This window comes from Manis pentadactyla, chromosome 10 (genome assembly GCF_030020395.1).
Source record: "Manis pentadactyla isolate mManPen7 chromosome 10, mManPen7.hap1, whole genome shotgun sequence".
Taxonomy (NCBI): Eukaryota; Metazoa; Chordata; class Mammalia; order Pholidota; family Manidae; genus Manis; species Manis pentadactyla.
Window position 1 is genome coordinate 107,393,164 of NC_080028.1, and position 18,158 is coordinate 107,411,321.

Sequence of the window (18,158 nt, forward strand, 5' to 3'; positions counted from 1 at the left end):
GAGAATGTTCCATGTGCACTTTAGAAGAATGTGTATCCTGCTGCTTTTGGGTGTAGCTTTCTGTAGATGTCTGTTAGGTCCATCTGTTCTAGTGTGTTGTTCAGTGCCTCTGTGTCCTTATTTATTTTCTGTCCGGTGGATCTGTCCTTCAGAGTGAGTGGAGTGTTGAAGTCTCCTAGAACAAATCATTGCATTCTATTTCCTCCTTTAATTCTGTTAGTATTTGTATCACATATGTCGGTGCTCCTGTATTGGGTGCATATATATTTATAATGGTTATATCCTCTTGTTGGACTGACCCCTTTATCATTATGTAATATCCTTCTTTTTATCTCTTGTTACTTTCTGTTTTGAAGTCTATTTTGTCTGATACTAGTACTGCAACACCTGCTTTGTTCTCCCTATTGTTTGCATTAAATATCGTTTCCATCCCTTCACTTTTAGTCTGTGTATGTCTTTGGGTTTAAAGTGAGTCTCTTGTAAGCAGCACATAGACGGGTAAGCAGCACATAGACGGGTCTTGCTTTTTTATCCATTCTATTACTCTGTGTCTTCTGATTGGTGCATTCAGTCCATTTACCTTTACAGTGATTATTGTAAGATATGTACTTATTGTCATTGCAGGCTTTATATTTGTGTTCACCAAAGGTTTAAGGGTAGCTTCTTTACTATCTAACCATCTAACTTAACTTGCTTATTAAGCTATTATTGAACACAGTGTGATGATTCTTTATTTATCTCCCTTCTTATTCTTCCTCATCCATTCTTTATATGTTAGGTGTTTTATTCTGTACTCTTTTGTGTTTCCTTTGACTGCTTTTGTGAATAGTTAATTTTATTTTTTGCCTTTAGTTAATATTTGGTTGGTCTGCTTTCTTTGCTGTGATTTTATTTTCTCTGGTGACATCTATTTAGCCTTAGGAGTGCTTCCATCTAGAGCAGTCCCTTTAAAATATCCTGTAGAAGTGGTTTGTAGGAGGCATATTCCCTCAACTTCTGCTTGTCTGGGAGCTGTTTAATCCCTCCTTCATATTTAAATGATAATCTTGCTGGATACAGTATTCTTGGTTCAAGGCCCTTCTGTTTCATTGCAATAAATATATTATGCCATTCTCTCCTGGCCTGTAAGGTTTCTGTTGAGAAGTCTGATGATAGCCTAATGGGTTTTCCTTTGTAGGTGATCTTTTTTCTCTCTCTGGCTGCCTTTAATACTCTGTCCTTGTCTTTGAGCTTTGCCATTTTAATTATATATGTCTTGGTGCTGTCCTTCTTGGGTCTCTTGTGTTGGGAGATCTGTGGGCTTCCATGGTCTGAGAGACTATTTCCTGCACCAGCTTGGAGAAGTTTTCAGCAATTATTTCTTCAAAGAAACTTTCTATCCCTTTCTCTCTCTCTCTTCTTTTTCTGGTATCCCCATAACGCAAATATTGTTCCATTTGGATTGGTCACACAGTTCTCTTAATATTTTTTCATTCCTGGAGATCCTTTTATCCCTCTCTGCCTCAGCTTCTCTGTATTTCTGTTCTCTGATTTCTATTTCATTAACAGTCTCTTGTACCTTATCCAGTCTGCTCTTAAGTATTTCCAGAGATTGTTTCATTTCTGTAATCTCCCTCCTGAATTCATCCCTTAGATCTTGCATATTTCTCTGCAGGTCCATCAGCATGGTTATGACCTTTATTTTGAATTCTTTTTCAGGAATATTGGTTTTATCTATCTCCCCAGGCCCTCTCTCTGGGGTTGCCTGGGTGACTCTCGACTGGACCAGATTCTTCTGCCTTTTCATGGTGATAGAGGTAGTCGTAGGCAGGTGGCGCATGTGTCAGCTGAGGAACAAAGTCCCTTCCTGCTTGCTGGTCACCTTGCCCTTCTCCGCTGCCTGTGTCGGTTACCCACACACAGGGAGCAGCCTCTGGGTTAATCCCCTGAGCCACCATGGGTGGAACAGTCCTCCGGGTAGCCCAGAGTCCTGCGGGGAGTGGGAGGCATGCTGGGTGTGTTCTCCTGTGCGAATGGTGCCCCTTTGTGCCTTACCCCGGCTTCCTCTTCCTGTGCCGGGCAGCTGTGTGCTGGCAGCAGCCTTTGGGTCTGGCCCGTGTAGCTGCCTGCTGGGAGGAGACTCTGGGCGGTTGCTGTGGGTGGAGCCGCTGTCTGGCTGCTCTGCCACTGTGGCAGGGCAGCGCCGGCTGGGGGGAACGAATGGCAGGCTGCTTATGGCTGTGAGGGGCTTGAGGGCTGGGTTACCCCACAGGGGGTTGGGGCACCTGAAGTTCTTTAGGATTCCCAGCCTGCTGGCCTGAGTGTGCCGGGACAATTCCATCCAGCTGTTAAGCCCATCTGTTTAAGACTTTCAAAAACCACCTGCTTTTCTTTTGTCCCAGGGGAGCCGGCTGTGGGAACCCACTCACACATTTTACTTTTCCATTTCTCTAATATCCAGTACACCATGGAGTGTGTGTCTGTGCTCCGGGTACAGATTACTAGGGATGGTATTTAGCAGTTCTGTGCCTCCACTCCCTCCCTGTTCTGGTTCTTTTCCTCCCACCGGTGAGCTGGGGTGGGGAGAGTGCTTGGGTCCTGCCAGGTCGCAGCTTTGCAACTTACCCTTTTCATGAGATGCTGAGTTCTTGTAGATGTAGATGTAGCCTGGCTGTTATACTGCGGGATCTTCTGGTCTCTCTGTTAGGTGTAGTTGTATTTGTTGTATTTTCAAAAATATATATGGTTTTGGGAGGATATTTCCGCTGCCCTAATCACGCCGCCATCTTGGCTCCTCTGATCTTTGCCATTTTAATTATTATATGTCTTGGTGTTGTCCTCCTTGGGTCCCTTGTGTTGGGAGATCTGTGCACCTCCATGGCCTGAAAGACTATCTCCTTCCCCAGATTGGGGAAGTTTTCAGCAATTACTTCCTCAAAGACACTTTCTATCCCTTTTTCTCTCTCCTCTTCTTCTGATACCCCTACAATGTGAATATTGTTCTATTTGGATTGGTCACACAGTTCTTCCAGTATTCTTTCATTCCTAGATAATCCTTTTTTCTCTCTGTGCCTCAGCTTCTTTGTATTCCTCTTTCCTAGTTTCTATTTCATTTACCTTCTCCTCCACCGTATCTAAAATGCTTTTAATACCCTCCGTTGTCCTCTTCAATAATTGGATCTCTGTCCTAAATTCATTCCTGAGTTCTGGAATATTTTTCTGTACCTCTGTTAGCATGTTTATGATTTTTATTTTGAAATCTCTTTCAGGAAGATTTATTAATTCAGTCTCACTCAGTCATTTCTCTGGTGTTGAGATTTTGGGTTGAACAAGGTTCCTTTGACATTTTGTATTTGTATGTGGCCCCCTCTAGTGCCTGGAAGCTATACTGTCTGGAGCTGCTCAGTCCCTGGAACAATGTTTGGGGTCACAGGGGAGTGATGCTGGTGCCTTGGGGGGAGGAAAGAGCTGTTTCCTGTTTCCCGGCTGTTTTGCCTGTCTCCACTGCCAGAACCCATGGGCTAAACACACAGGTGTAAGCCTTTATGCTTTTTTTTTATGCTTTGTGTTTGTAGCTGCCCTAGGCGGGGCTTCCCTCTGACTGGCCTGACACCAGAGCAGGGGCTGCCGGTTTGCAAGCCAGGTGCAGGCTAGCCAGGAGGAAGACACAGCAGGCTGTGTATAATGGTGGGGGGCCTTGGAGCTGCATAGCCAGCCAGGAGGAAGGAATGCCTAAAGATCGTTTAAGTTCCAACCTGCTGGGAAGAGTGCACCTGGACAATTTTGTCTAGCTGTCCTTACTCCTGAGCAGTAAGCTCTATGCAATCCTTGCCCCTTTAGCAGCCCTCTCGCTGTTAGGAAGTCTCTCAGACTGCCCGCCTGGCTCAGCCAGATATGAATTCCTGTTTTCCACAAGCAGCTGGCATCTCCATCTTTCCAGGTATTCTCCCTATCTTATCTTTCCAACCCCACTAATCACCAGAGCACCATGCAATGTAGGTTCATGCTCCCAGAGCAGATCTCCAGGTCTAGGTGTTCAGCAGTTCCTGGCCTCCACTCCCTCCCTGCTCTGTTTCTCTTCCTCCCACTGGTGAGCTGGGGTGGGGGAAGGGCTTGGGTCCTGACAGGTCACAGCTTTGGTATGTTACCCTGTTCTGTGAGGTCTGCTCTTTTCTCCAGGTGTATGCTGTTTGGTACAGCCTTCTTTCCTGTTGCTCTTTCAGGATTAGTTGTATTAATTATATTTTTGTATTATATGTGGTTTTAGGAGGAGGTCTCTGTCTCACTTCTCATGCCACCATCTTTAATCGCAACATGGTAGTGTCTTAATAATGAAACTTTTTACATGGAAGCGGCTTCCTCCAATGTGCAAGTACAGAAGTAAATGGGTCTTTTTCATGCCTGATTTCAAAAGTCTGCTGTTCAAAAGACTGCTACTTCTGCCACCTTCTATAGCAGTCACATGGCCAGCCTATATTCCCTAGGAGTAGGGTGAAAGAGGAATAGATTACAGTTCTTGATGGGTAAGTTGCAAGGACAAAGAGAAAAAGAGAATGTTACATTAAAGATATTGTTGCAGTCATCTTTAAGAATGAAATACACCACAATCCATCTAATTGACATTTCATCCACATGCAAAATATACTCAATACACCCCTTCCCCCTCACACACACACACGTACACACACACAAATCACCACCAAAATGTCATCCTATTCCAGAATTGGTCTAAGGCCAGGATCTAGTTACCTAAATCAGTTTCAAGTGCACATGGTACCAAATAGCTCCTTAGATGCAGCTCCTCTTAAACCAAAATCTCATCACACAAAAGACAATTCACCTACCCTACCACAGTAAGGCAGGGATAGAATTGCAACAGACACTTCAGTTCAAAAGACGTAAGGAATAAAGAGTTACAGAGAAAGCCTGTAACAGTGCTACAGCTATGAAATCTGCTAGGCATGTGTCATAAGCAACTTGATTAGAACACAATTCTGTTACTTGAAAATTGTCCTCTGTAGCTCCTGACTCTGGCCCTCGGGATCCTGGCTCCATCCTCTGAGTTGGTCTTCCTGTATCATAAGAAATGGTCCATGTTTGTAACAGAGTAGCTTTCTCAGCCTGCTCCCTGCCCATATGAGACTGGGATTTCTCCCACACACAAAGGCTCTTTTTAGTTGAAATGTCTAAGCTCGTGGTGCTTCCATCATGATGTACCATTCTTGCAGAAATTATGGGCTTCCCATAGGTTTTATTGGAATTAAAACCCTATTAGACAGATGCCTCATCCACAATTACTCTGAGACAAGCCATTCTTTAATTTGTGCTAAGTGTCGTGGTGCTGGGGAACAGCAGATTTAAAGAGCCTTAGAAGTGCTTCTGACTAACTACTCTTCTGAAATCCTTTTGTCTAGATGAAAGGCTCTAAGAGGCAATGTCTCAAATCTTTCAGAGGTCTCAAAAATGAATCTTACAGAAGGACTCTTGATCTGACCCTTAGTCTGAGGCCATGTTTTACTCACAGCACCCTGAAATTTGAGAAGTATTTAGATGAGAAAAGGGATTGAAGAAGGCATTTCACAGTGGAGGACCAAAATAAAAAACACAATCTTGCTGGGCAAAAGTGGAGAAAGCCATCTAGCTGGGTTCTTGATGAGGGGAAACACAAAATGGAATTGGAAGGGCAGAGTACAATCAGACATACTAAGAGCTCTGACACCAGAGAACAGAATCTGCAATTTATGATCTTGACTGCCAGTTTATACTTAATTGCTGCAAATAACGCAACATCAGGTACTATTGGAGAAATTTATAAATAGACAGTTGCACCCTAGAGATTTTAAAAGGTTGAAGCAGAATCTGTTACTAAGCAAAGCTCCCAAGGAATTCTCAGACACAGCCGGACTCATGAGCCACTGCTCTAGGCAACAGTCAGCTGTTGCCTTTTTTGAGAATGGGAGTGACAAAAATGCAGGCATCTGGTGAAGTTTTCAGTTACAAGCTTGAAGAACAAAATGTATTTTCATTCATAATTTTCTATTTCTCTTTATTCATATCATTTCCCTCAGAGACCTACTTCACAGGATCCGTGTACTCTCTGGCCACATCAATCTATAAGAATCCCAATTGCCTCATGATCTCACCTTAGCACATGCTGATACTTTTTGTTTGGTTGTTTTGTTAAGGAAGATGAACCTAGTATATTTGAGGACAAAGTCCTAATAGAAGTTAGGAGACTGCAGTACTATGTAATATAGGTATGAAATGATAGGGACCTAAGGTAAATGAGATCAGAGCCTTCATACTATAACAGTTCTGGAAGAAATCACAGAAAATGTTACTGCAACCTTAGGGTAAATAAAGATTTCTTTAATAAAAATAAATAAAAGCTTGAGCCATAGGGAGAAAAACTGATAAACTGGGCTTCACCAAAATTAAAATCATCTGTTCTTCAAAAGAGATCTTTAAATAATGAAAAGGCATGGTATGACTAGAAGAAAATACAAAACACAGCTAGCAAAGGATGACACTGAAATACATGAAGAACTCTTTTAATATAACCTAATACTAAGGCAAGCCAATATTTTAAAAGGGCAAAAAATCTGAACTGACACTTCAGATATACAAGTGGCCAATAAGCACATGAAAAGATGACCAACACCGTGAATCATCAGGGAAATGCAAATTAAAAGCACAAAAAATACCACCATACACCCACTAGAATGGATAGAGAGATCAAGGATACAGAACTGAAATGCTCACACACTTCTATGGGAATGTAAAATGGCACAACTACTCTGGAAAACAGTTTAGCCAATTTCTTATAAAGTAAAATATACTTATGATATGACTCCACAATTGTATTCTTAGATATTACTCAAAATAAATGAAAAAATAATCTCCATACAAAGCATTGTACAAATAACTGGGTTATATCCAAAGACACAGGAGATAAGAGTTAAAGTTTGGAAAATTTGAGCCTCAAAAAATCTAATGACTAAATCGACTGAAACTTAAAAAGAAAAACCAAAAACTAAACAAGCTCCAGAGTACTATCTAGGTTCAAATTCTAGCTCTACCACATCCTGACTGTGCAAACTGGGACGAGGAAATCACCCATGCCAACCACTCAGCTTCCTCATTTGTGAGATAAGGAGAATGATGTATACACCACAAGTGCTTGTGAAAATTCTAGGAGTTAGTACATGTTAGTCATTATTATATCAGTAAGTTTTGGAACTTTAATTCCTTCCACTTAGTCATATCACAGAGGTTTACTAGATATTTGTTCCTTTCTTCCAGCAGGTTTTCCTCATCATAACCAAGAGTTACTAGGTACATCATATTTCAAACCAAACTCTTGACACCTAAAAACTATGATATGGAATTTCAGTAGTAAACCAAAGCATGGTAATTTGCATTACAAAAAGGCAACAGGTTGCCTTTAACAAAGAAGTACATTCAATATGTAATTCACTCTACAAATATTAATTTACCCATAACTTACCCAGCAACATTTAGGTGCAAACAAAGATACAACACTATAGCTGCTTTAATGGCAAAAATGTACATGGGCCATCCATACTAAAAGAATTTCTCAATAAGCCCCTCTAAGATGCTGAAGCACAGCGGAGGCTAAAATATCAGCAGCCTTCGACCCAAATAGAATCATATATTTAAAATAATAGTAGTATTGATATTACTGTTATTATTATTAATCAGCTATCATGAATGGTTATAATTTATCAGGCTATGTTCTAAGCTTTTTACATGAATTAACTCATTTTAAGCCTTAGAAAAATCCTATGGGCTAGATAGTATTATCTTCATTTTACTAATGACTGTAACATAATATTAAATATCTTAAATATTAAATGTATTAAAATGTTTGAATCCTTTATGATATTAAAAAAAATTTTTAAGGCCAAAAATATTTGTCACCACTGCAATTAGACTACATCATCTCTTTAAACAATGGTACTTTAGGAAGAAACAACCATTTATCCTGTCTTTCCTATAGGAACTATATTTCAGTACCCCTAAGATGATTTATAGAAAAAATTTCAGTAACAAATGTAAAAAGAATGAAAGAATTATAAAATACCATTTTTTCAATCACTCAGGTTGCAATTGATATAATAATCACAAAAGGTGCTTACACCATTAAGTGAAAAGTTGTGGGGAACAGAATTATTTACCAAGTGCCAATTATATCTATTTTACTTTCAGGTCATAAGGAGAGAAAAGACACAACTTTCAATGAAGAGTATCAAACTGTCACTATCTGAATCTATTAATCAATCTTACATCAGTAATAGTGAGACAATCTGATACTAAGTGATATTAATTCTCATGTGATGCAGAATACAGATTACAAATCCTTTACAAAATAATTTTGCCCAAAATGTTCAACCTGAATATATTCAAGCCTTTGCATTTAACTTTCAGTTTACAGAAAAGATAGAAGATAGAGGAACAAATTAAACAAAACTGCAAGGAGGCAATGAAACAAATCCATAAAGTCAAAAACATTCTATAGGGACACCGACCCAGTTTCTTACAAAGGCCAAAGACACAAGAGAAAATAAAAGTAAACAAGGATACTTTTTAGGATTAAAACAAGGGGACATGATGCATAAAAATTAAATACATTGTATGAACCTTTCTTGGATCCTGGTTTCACACCAAGCTTACTGTAAAAAGACTTGGGAACAACTGGGAAAATGTGAATATGGAGTAGGTATTAGCTTATAATAAGTAATTGTTAATTCTGTTAGATACTATAAAGGTTTTATGGCTATGTAAGAAAATGTTAATTTTGGGGAGATGCATTAAGTATCTGGGAATACAACATCATGAGGTCTATGTTACTCTAAATATTCCAGCCTCAATCCCAAATAAGTGAAACAAATACAACAAAAAAATAATAATTTCCTCCATCTACCTGATGGGTATATTAATTTTCATTGTACTTTTCTCTCAAATTCTGTTTGTCTGGAAATGTTCATGATAGATATAAATGAGGACAGGATAACCAGCTCTCCTGATGCCTCATTAAGTGCCAAGTTAAAGAATTCCTCTATGTATTCTAGTACATAGGCACATTAATCATATGAACCATATCTCTAAGAGTCAAAATTCTGTTGCACGAAAGGAAAAACCAGGTAAGCTGCATCCCTTCAGAATTTTATCTTAATGAAGCTTACTTGCTCTAGTGTGCACCATATATCCAATTTCCATCTTCCAAAATTCATTTTGGCAATAAAAATGCTAACTTTCCAAAATATACTCAACAAATAAGCAATAAACATTAACATAGTAATTATATGTCATGCTGTATGACGTTTTTCCAGTTCCAACAATGCTATATAAAAATGTTCTCTCTAAAACTTAACTAGAAAAACATTTTCCACTGAAGAAGAAAATGATCATACAACTTACTATTTATCAGTTAATACTCATTTTAAAAGAAGTAACTAATGCCTTCTTTCAAAGATTTCAAAAAGTAACAACACGAAAACCTAATTATACTTCAAAATAAAGTGATGGCTAAGACTCTAAATTGTATTTATAAAAATATTTGATAATCTAAATGTATATTAGCTTTCAAACACCAAATTTAAGCTCTCGGTTTTAAAAGCTTAAGTCTTAAAAAAATTAAAATGTGTCTTTAGGCACAGCTATCAGCAGTGTCATGGGAGCGTTCAAAGCACTGGATCAGAAAACTCTGGCTAAAAAGCAGAATATAAGGAACAAAACTTATCAATTATGAATCAGGAGGAGAGACCTATAATCCCTGGGAGTCCCCAAGACTCTTTCAGAGGGTCAAGGTCAAAACTAGTTTCGTATTACTTTTTCACTGTGTTGATACTTTCACTCAGTGCAAAAGCAACATTGGGTAAAACTGCCAGCTCCTTAGTGTGAATCATCAAGGCAGCAGCACCAAGCGAGAGTCACTGCTTTCTTCACAGAGGCGCATTTGCAGAAAACAGCGGGATGAGTCACTTACAAATGGCCCTAGTGAAGCAGTAAAAATTACTAATCTTAAACCTTGAGTACGCACAGTTTTAATATTTTATATGACAAATGAAAAGTAAGCATAAAGCATATCTTTGTATTATATTTTAAAATGTGTCAATAGCTGGTAGATAGGCATAATTTAGTAAGCAACTATTTCCCAAATGGCTTATGCATGGTATTACAAAATCGTGCCTGAGTAAAGTGGCATTTGAAGTTCGAGATGATCAGTGGACTTTAATTTAACAGAGTCTGGAAAGATTACTGACATGATTTCAGATTCCATAGTTCAACCACCATTTAATAAACTACAAAGTTTTTGGGTAGCATCAAATAAGAAAATCCACAAATACGTATAAAAGCTGTTAACATGATTCTCCCTTTTCCAGCAATATATGAGGGGTGGCAGATTTTATTCATAAATTTATATCAAATCATGGCATCCCAATAGACTGATTGTAGAAGGAGATATAAAAACTCAAGTATTGGAGGATGGAAAAGATGGCGGCATGAGGAATGAGGCAGAAATCTCCTCCCAAAACCACACAGACTATGAAAATACAGCCAAGTACAACTAATCCTAAAAGAGTGACCAGAAACAAGATTGCACCAGCCATCTACATCTGGGAAAAGAGATCTAATGGAACAGGGTAAAGTAACAGAGATGCAACTCAGTGGGACCCGAGCCCTCCCCCAGCTGCAGCTCACCGGTGGGAGGAAGAGAACCAGAGCAGTGAGGAAGTAGAAGCCCAGAATTGTGAAATACAAAGCCCTGGATATTACTCCAGGAATGCAAACCCACACTGCATGGTGCTCTGGAGAATAGACGGGTTGAAAAGCAAGACAGGTGGAATACTCAGAGAGACTCAGATTCCAGTTACTAGTGGGGAACAGGTTCCCACAACCGGTTCCTCTGGGACAAAAGAAAGGCAGGTGCTTTGAAAGACTTCCTAACACTGAGTGTTCAGCTAGAGGGGAAAGGATTGCACAGAGCTTGCTGATCAGGAGAAGGAACAGGTGGACAAAATCATCTCAGCACACTCAGCTCGGCAGTTTAGGAACTTTCAACAGCTTCAGGCACTCCATCTGCCTGGCTGGCAATGCAGTCCCAAGGCCCACCACTGTGATATGCAGCCTGCTGCTCCTTCCTCTTGGCTGGCACCTGCACCCAAACCTGCTGACCCCACCATTGCACAAGGCCAGTAGGAGGGCAGCCTCGCCTACTGCAGCTACAGGGGCTTAACACAGAGGCTGTGCTCTGCATGCACAGCTAACTGGCCCTGACAGCAGAGGCAGGCATTAGCACAAGGAAGCAGGAAACAGCTCTGTTCTGCCAGCAGGCACCAGCAATGCTTGACTGCAACCCTCCACTGCTCCAGATGTTGGGCAGCTCTGAAGAGCAGAGCTTCTAGACACTAGAGGGGACTGCCTACACAAACCTTTAATCGGCATTATCCAACAGGATGATGAAAAGGCCGAAAACCTTGTTCAATCCAAAATCCCTCAAACACCAGAAAGAGGGCTCAGTGAAGCTGAAATCACCAAACTTAAAAAATATTTCAAATCAGAAATCATAAACATGCTAATGAGCTAAAGAAATATATTCAAGATCTAAGGTCAAATTCAAGGGAGACATAGATTCTTTGAAAAATACAGTATCTGCAATGAAACACACAATGGAGGAATTTAAAAGCAGACTAAAAGAGGTAGAGGAGAGGGTAAATGGAACAAAAATTAGAAAACAGGAATATAAAGAAGCTTAGCCAGAGAGAGAAAAATGATCTCTAGGAATGAAAGAATAAAAAGACAACTCTCTGACCAATCCAAATGGAACAATATTTGTATTATAGGGGTACGAGAAGGAGAGAGTAAAAGAGGTAGAAAGTGTCTTTAAAGAAAAAAATAACTGAAAACTTCCCTACTTTGGGGAAGAAAATGGTCTCTCCTCTCAGGGAATGGAGGTGCACAGATCTCCCAACACAAGGGACCCAAGGAAGACAACACCAAGACATAAAGTAATTAAAAGGGCAAAGATTAAGGACAAGCACAGAGTATTAAAAGCATCCAGAGAGAGAAAAAAGACCACCTACAAAGGAAAACCTATCAGGCTATCATCAGACTTCTCAGTAGAAACCTTACATGCCAGAAGAGAGTGGCATGATATATTTAATGCAATGAAACACAAGGCCCTTGAACCAAGAATATGTACTGGCAAGATTTTATCATTTAAATTTGAAGCAGGGATTAAACAATTTTCAGATAAGCAGAATTTGAGGGAATTTACCTCCCACAAACCATCTCTACATTGTACTTTGAAGGGACTGCTCTAGACGGAAGTGCTTCTAAGACTACATAGCTATCACCAGAAAAAATAAAACCACTGTAAATGAAGTAAACCAATTAATTACTAACCAAATGCAAAACTGAATGAGCTGCTCACAAAATCAGTCAAGGGATACCCAAAAAGGACAGAATATGAAACCTAACATATAAAGAGTGGAGGAGGAAGAAAAGGAAGGGAGAAAAAAAAAAGAATCTTAGTGTTTATAATAGCATAATAAGAGAGTTAAGTTAGACTGTCAGATAATAAAGAAACCACCCTCGAATCTTTGGTAACCACAAATTCAAAGCCTGCAATGGCAACAAGTACATATCTATCGATAAGCACCCTAAATGTAAATGGACTGAATGCACCAATCAAAAGACACAGAGTTACAGAATGGATAAAAAACAAGACCCATAAAGGAGCCATGGATATACAATGCAGAAATGACAGCCTCTGCAACAACTGGTGTTGGCAAAACTGGACAGCTATATGTAAGAGAATGAAACTGGATTACTGTCTAATTCCATACACAAAAGTAAACTTGAAATGGATCAAAGACCTCAATGTAAGTCATGAAACTATAAAACTCTTAGAAGAAAACAGGCAAAACTCTCTTGAATATAAACATGAGCAACTTTTTCCTGAACACATCTCCTTGGGCAAGGGAAACAAAGCAAAAATGAACAAATGGGATTACATCAAACTAACAAGCTTCTGTACAGCAAAGGACACCAACAGTAGAACAAAAACACATCCTACGGTACAGGAGAATATATTCATAAATGATATATCTGATAAGGGGTTAACATCCAAAATATATGAAGAACTCAAACGCCTCAACACCCAAAAAGCAAATAACCTGTTTTAAAAAATGGGCAGAGAATCTGAACAGACACTTCAAAGAAGAAATTCAGAGGGCCAATAGGCACATGAAAAGATACTCCACATCGCCACTCATCAGGGAAATGCAAATTAAAACCACAATGAACTATCACGTCACACCAGTTAGGATGGTCAACATCCAAAAGACAAGCAACAACAAATGCTGGCAAGGATTCGGACAAGGGCAACCCTCCTACACTGTTGGTGGGAATGTAAATTAGTTCAACCATTGTGGAAGGCAATATGGAGGTTCCTCAAAGAACTAAAAATTGAAATACCATTTGACCCAGGAATTCCACTTCTAGGAATTTACCCTAAGAATACAGCAGCTCAGTTTGAAAAAGACAAATGCACCCCTATGTTTATCGCAGCACTATTTACAATAGCCAAGAAATGGAAGCAACCTAAGTGTCCATCAGTAGATGAATGGATAAAGAAGATGTGGTACATATACACAATGGAATATTATTCAGCCACAAGAAGAAAATAAATACTACCATTTGTAACAACATGGATGGAGCCAGAGGGTATTATGCTCAGTGAAATAAGCCAGGAGGAGAAAGACAAGTACCAGATGATTTCACTCATCTGTGGAGTATAACAACAAAGCAAAAAGTGAAGGAACGAAACAGCAGCAGACTCTCAGAACCCAAGAATGAACTAGTAGTTACCAATGGGAAAGGGGATGGGGAGGGTAGGCGGGAAGGGAGAGAAAAGGAGATTAAGGGATGTTATGATTAGCACACATAACATGGGGGGGCACAGTGATGGCAGTGTAGCATGGAGAAGACAAGTAGTGGCTCTACAGCATCTTACTACGCTGATGGACCATGACTGTAATGGGGTATGTGGTGGGGACTTGATAATAGAGGGTAAAGTCGTAAGCACAATGTTGCTTATATGAAACCTTCATAAAATTGTATATCAATCATATCTTAGTAAAAAAAAAAACCAAAAAAAAAAAAAAACCACACAGGTATCTTTTTCTAAGCTGGACATTAAAGAAACTACAAAAATTGTAAAACAGTAGTTTTCATCTACAGATAATTTTGTCCCTTAAGGGACATTTGGTAAGGTCTAGAGATATTTCTGGTTGTCACAACTAGGGAAAGTGCTATTGGCATCTAGGATACAGATGCCAAGGATGCTACTTGCATCATCATACAATGCACAGGAGAGCCCAACAAGAAAGAATTATTCGGGCCAAAAATTTAATACTTCCAAGGTTGAGAGACCCTGAAGGAAAAGACTACTACTCTTTTCAATTTTTAGGGGGGAGGGGAACAGTTATTTTTTATAAATTATGTTACCCATATTAACCTGTAATGGGTTTATATTTATTTTTCTCTTTTTTTTTTATTGAGGCATATACAATAAAATGCACAAATCTTGGTGCATGATGCAATGAACTGACATGTACATACAATCATGTAACCTTCACCCAGATCAAGACATCAAACATTTTCACTAATATTTCCCCCTTTCACCTATTTCACCCATCCCAACCCTTTCCTCCTATAGCAATCACCAGTCAGTTCTCTGTATCTATGAGCCTCTTTCTGTTCTGTCTGCTTTCTTTTTTAGATTCCATACATAAGTGAAATCATATGGCATTTATTTTTCTGATTTATTTCACTTAGCATAATACCCTTGAGATTCATCCATACTGTCAGAAAGATCAAGATTTCATTCTTTTTTATGGCTGAGTAATAGTCCATTTGTATATATACTTCTTTTTTATCTATTCATCTATCAATGGACATTTAGGTTGCTACCACATTTTGGCTATTGTAAACAATGTTGCAGTAAACATAGGCGTGCATATATCTTTCTGAATTAGTGATTTTGTTTTCTTCAGGTAAATTCCCAGAAGTGGAATTGCTGGGACATATGGTATTTCTATTTTTTGTTTTTTCAGAAATCTCCATACTGTTTTCCACATTGGCTACACCAATTTACAATCCCACCAGCAGTGTATGAAGATTCCTTTCCCACATCCTTGCCAACACTTTTTATTTCTTGTCTTGTTGTTTGGTGACTGGTGTGAGGTGATATCTCATCGAGGTTTTGATTTGTATTCTTATAATTTTAAATAAATTAATAATAAACACTTTCCAACTTTCTTAGTTCTAGTTTACAATAAATATAATAGATTAACACATAAGCAAAAGTTATTTGGGGTCATCAATAATTTTTAATAGCATAAAGCAGTCCTGTGAGCAAAAAGTTTGAGAACCACTGAATAAGAAGAATTGTATAATTAACCAAATGTGTTGGTGAAAATAATAGGAATTAAAAGAATCTAAAGAACAATGTACTCATTTGAATGACTAAAGCAAACATAAAACCCTATAAAACCAAATAGTTAAAAAGAAAAAAATTACAATAGACCAAAATGTCATTCTCCTCTTGAAAAAAACAAAACAAAACACCATCACCACTACCACAAAGAAACTTATGAAAAGCACAACTTCTTACCCTGGTTATGGGGACTTGCCGGACTGAAAGGTGGCTGATACAAATCTCTGGTTGGCGTGGGGTAGGCTTCTTTCCCTTGGCGCTGACTCATCTTTGCTGGTGTCAGAAGTTGCGATTCGTCACTGTTTGCTACCACAGCTCAAGTGAAGAAATGAAAAAAGAATTAGTACCTAAACCATAGATTTACATAATGACATAGTTAATAACATGGAATAGAACTATGATTGAAATGACCTCAAAGGTTATATTTATTTTACCAATGAAAAATATTTTAATAAGTTTGCATAATTGTTTTAATTTTAGATCGCTATCAATGAAAGAGGAATTAATAGATATGCATGAGTTAAATTACACAAATCACAGACATTGTAAAAATGAAAACACATATTTAACTGATCATGAGAGGTACTCCAAGGTTTACTGTGGACCTTTCATTCTGCTATTCTTTATATTTGCCAATAGAGCAATAAGCAAAAGACAACTTCACTTCACAGAAATATAATTCACCAATAAAAATATGAAAAGATACTCAACCTCGATAGTAATCAGAAAAAATACAAATTAATGGCAATATAAAATATTTTACATTCACTATAATTTCTACTCTAGTTTCCAATTTCCATGGAAAGTAGGTATGACTCCTGTTTTGGAGATGGGTAAACTTCAGGTTCAGACATTGCTTTACCTAAGACTAAGAAATACACGTAAGATTCTAACTCAGGACTACTTGGTCTCTTAAAGGCTTCTTGTCCCAATAATCAATTTAAACAGTGTTTAAAGCTGCTGTTCACTACTCTGGCCAAGTTACTAATAGAGAAGAGCAATGCCCAGCTCCACAGAGGTCAGAAGAGAGAAAAATACTCAAAAAAAGAATAGAGCAAAATGCAAAAAAGTCCATAGTACCCTAGGATCTCCATACTCTTTCATTTTGTTTCTGGGTATCCAGCTTACAACTTTAGTTTTATCTTGTGAGAGAATGATTCTGTCTCCATAGCAGATATAATTTTTTTTCATATTTTCATCATGATTTTTTATATTTTTTAAATTTATTTTTTATTAAGGTATCATTAATATACAATCACATGAGCAATATTGTGATTACTACATTCCCTATTATCAAGTCCCCACCACATACCCCATTACAGTCCCTGTCCATCAGCATAGTAAGTATGCTATAGATTCATTACTTGTCTTCTCCATGCTATACCACCTTTGACGTGCCCCCCCTATATTATGTGTGCTAATCATAACACTCCTTAATCCCCTTTACCCTCCCTTCCCACCTGCCCCCCTCATCCCCTTTTCCATTGGTAACTGCTGGTCCGTTCTTAGATTCTGAGAGTCTGCTGCTGTTTTGTTCCTTCACTTTTTGCTTTGTTGTTATACTCCACAGATGAGTGAAATCATTTGGTACTTGTCTTTCTCCTCCTGGCTTATTTCCCTGAGCATAATACCCTCTAGCTTCATCTATGTTGTTGGAACTAGTAGTTCTGTTTTCTTCTTATGGCTGAAGAACATTCCACTGTGTATATGTACCACATCTTCTTTATCCATTCATCTATTGATGGATACAGGTTGCTTCCATGTCTTGGCTATTGTAAATAGAGCTGTGATAAACATAGGGATTCAAATGTCTTTTTGAATCTGGGATCTTGTATTCTTCAGGTAAATTCCTAGAAGTGGAATTACTGGGTCAAATGGTACTTCTAGTTTTAGTTTTTTTGAGGAAACTCCATATTGCTTTCCACAGTGGTTGAACTAATTTACATTCCTACCAACAGTGTAGGAGGGTTGCCCTTGTCCGCATCCTTGCCAGCATTTCTGTTGCTTATCTTTTGGATGTTGTCTATCCTAACTGGTGTGAGGTGGCATCTCACTGCAGTTTTAATTTGCATTTCCCTGATGAGTAGCGATGTAGAGTATCTTTTCATGTGCCTGTTGGCCATCTGAATTTTTTCTTTGGAGAAGTGTCTGTTTAGATCCTCTGCCCATTTTTTAAAACAGGTTATTTGCTTTTTGGGTGTTGAAGCAGGTGAGTTCTTTACATATTTTGGATGTTAATCCCTTATCGGATATGCCATTTATGAATATATTCTCCCATACCATAGGATGCATTTTTGTTCTGCTGATGGTGTCCTTTGCTGTACAAAAGCTTGTTAGTTTGATGTAGTCCCATTTGTTCATTTTTGCTTTTGTTTCCCTTGCCCAAGGAGATGTGTTCAGGAAAAAGTTGCTCATGTTTATATTCAAGAGAGTTTTGCCTATGTTTTCTTCTAAGAGTTTTATGGTTTCATAACTTACATTGGGGTCTTTGATCCATTTCAAGTTTACTTTTGTGTATGGAATTAGACAGTAATCCAGTTTCATTCTCTTACATATAGCTGTCCAGGTTTGCCAACACCAGTTGTTGAAGAGGCTGTCATTTCTGCATTGTATATCCATGGCTCCTTTATCATATATTAATTGGCCATATATG

General features: G+C 38.5%; 1 protein-coding gene across 3 annotated transcripts in view; it reads right to left on the reverse strand.

The window, feature by feature from the left end:
• Positions 1 to 18,158, reverse strand: part of OSBPL8 (oxysterol binding protein like 8) — a 182,466-nt gene that overhangs the window by 82,961 nt on the left and 81,347 nt on the right. For 2 of the 3 annotated variants that reach the window (XM_036878603.2, XM_036878608.2), the window contains one exon: positions 15,683 to 15,820. The exons of the other annotated variant lie outside the window; for it this stretch is intronic. In XM_036878603.2, coding sequence (XP_036734498.2) covers positions 15,683 to 15,820 — 138 coding nt within the window. The remainder of the gene's footprint in view (positions 1 to 15,682; positions 15,821 to 18,158) is intronic. 3 annotated transcript variants of the gene reach the window in all.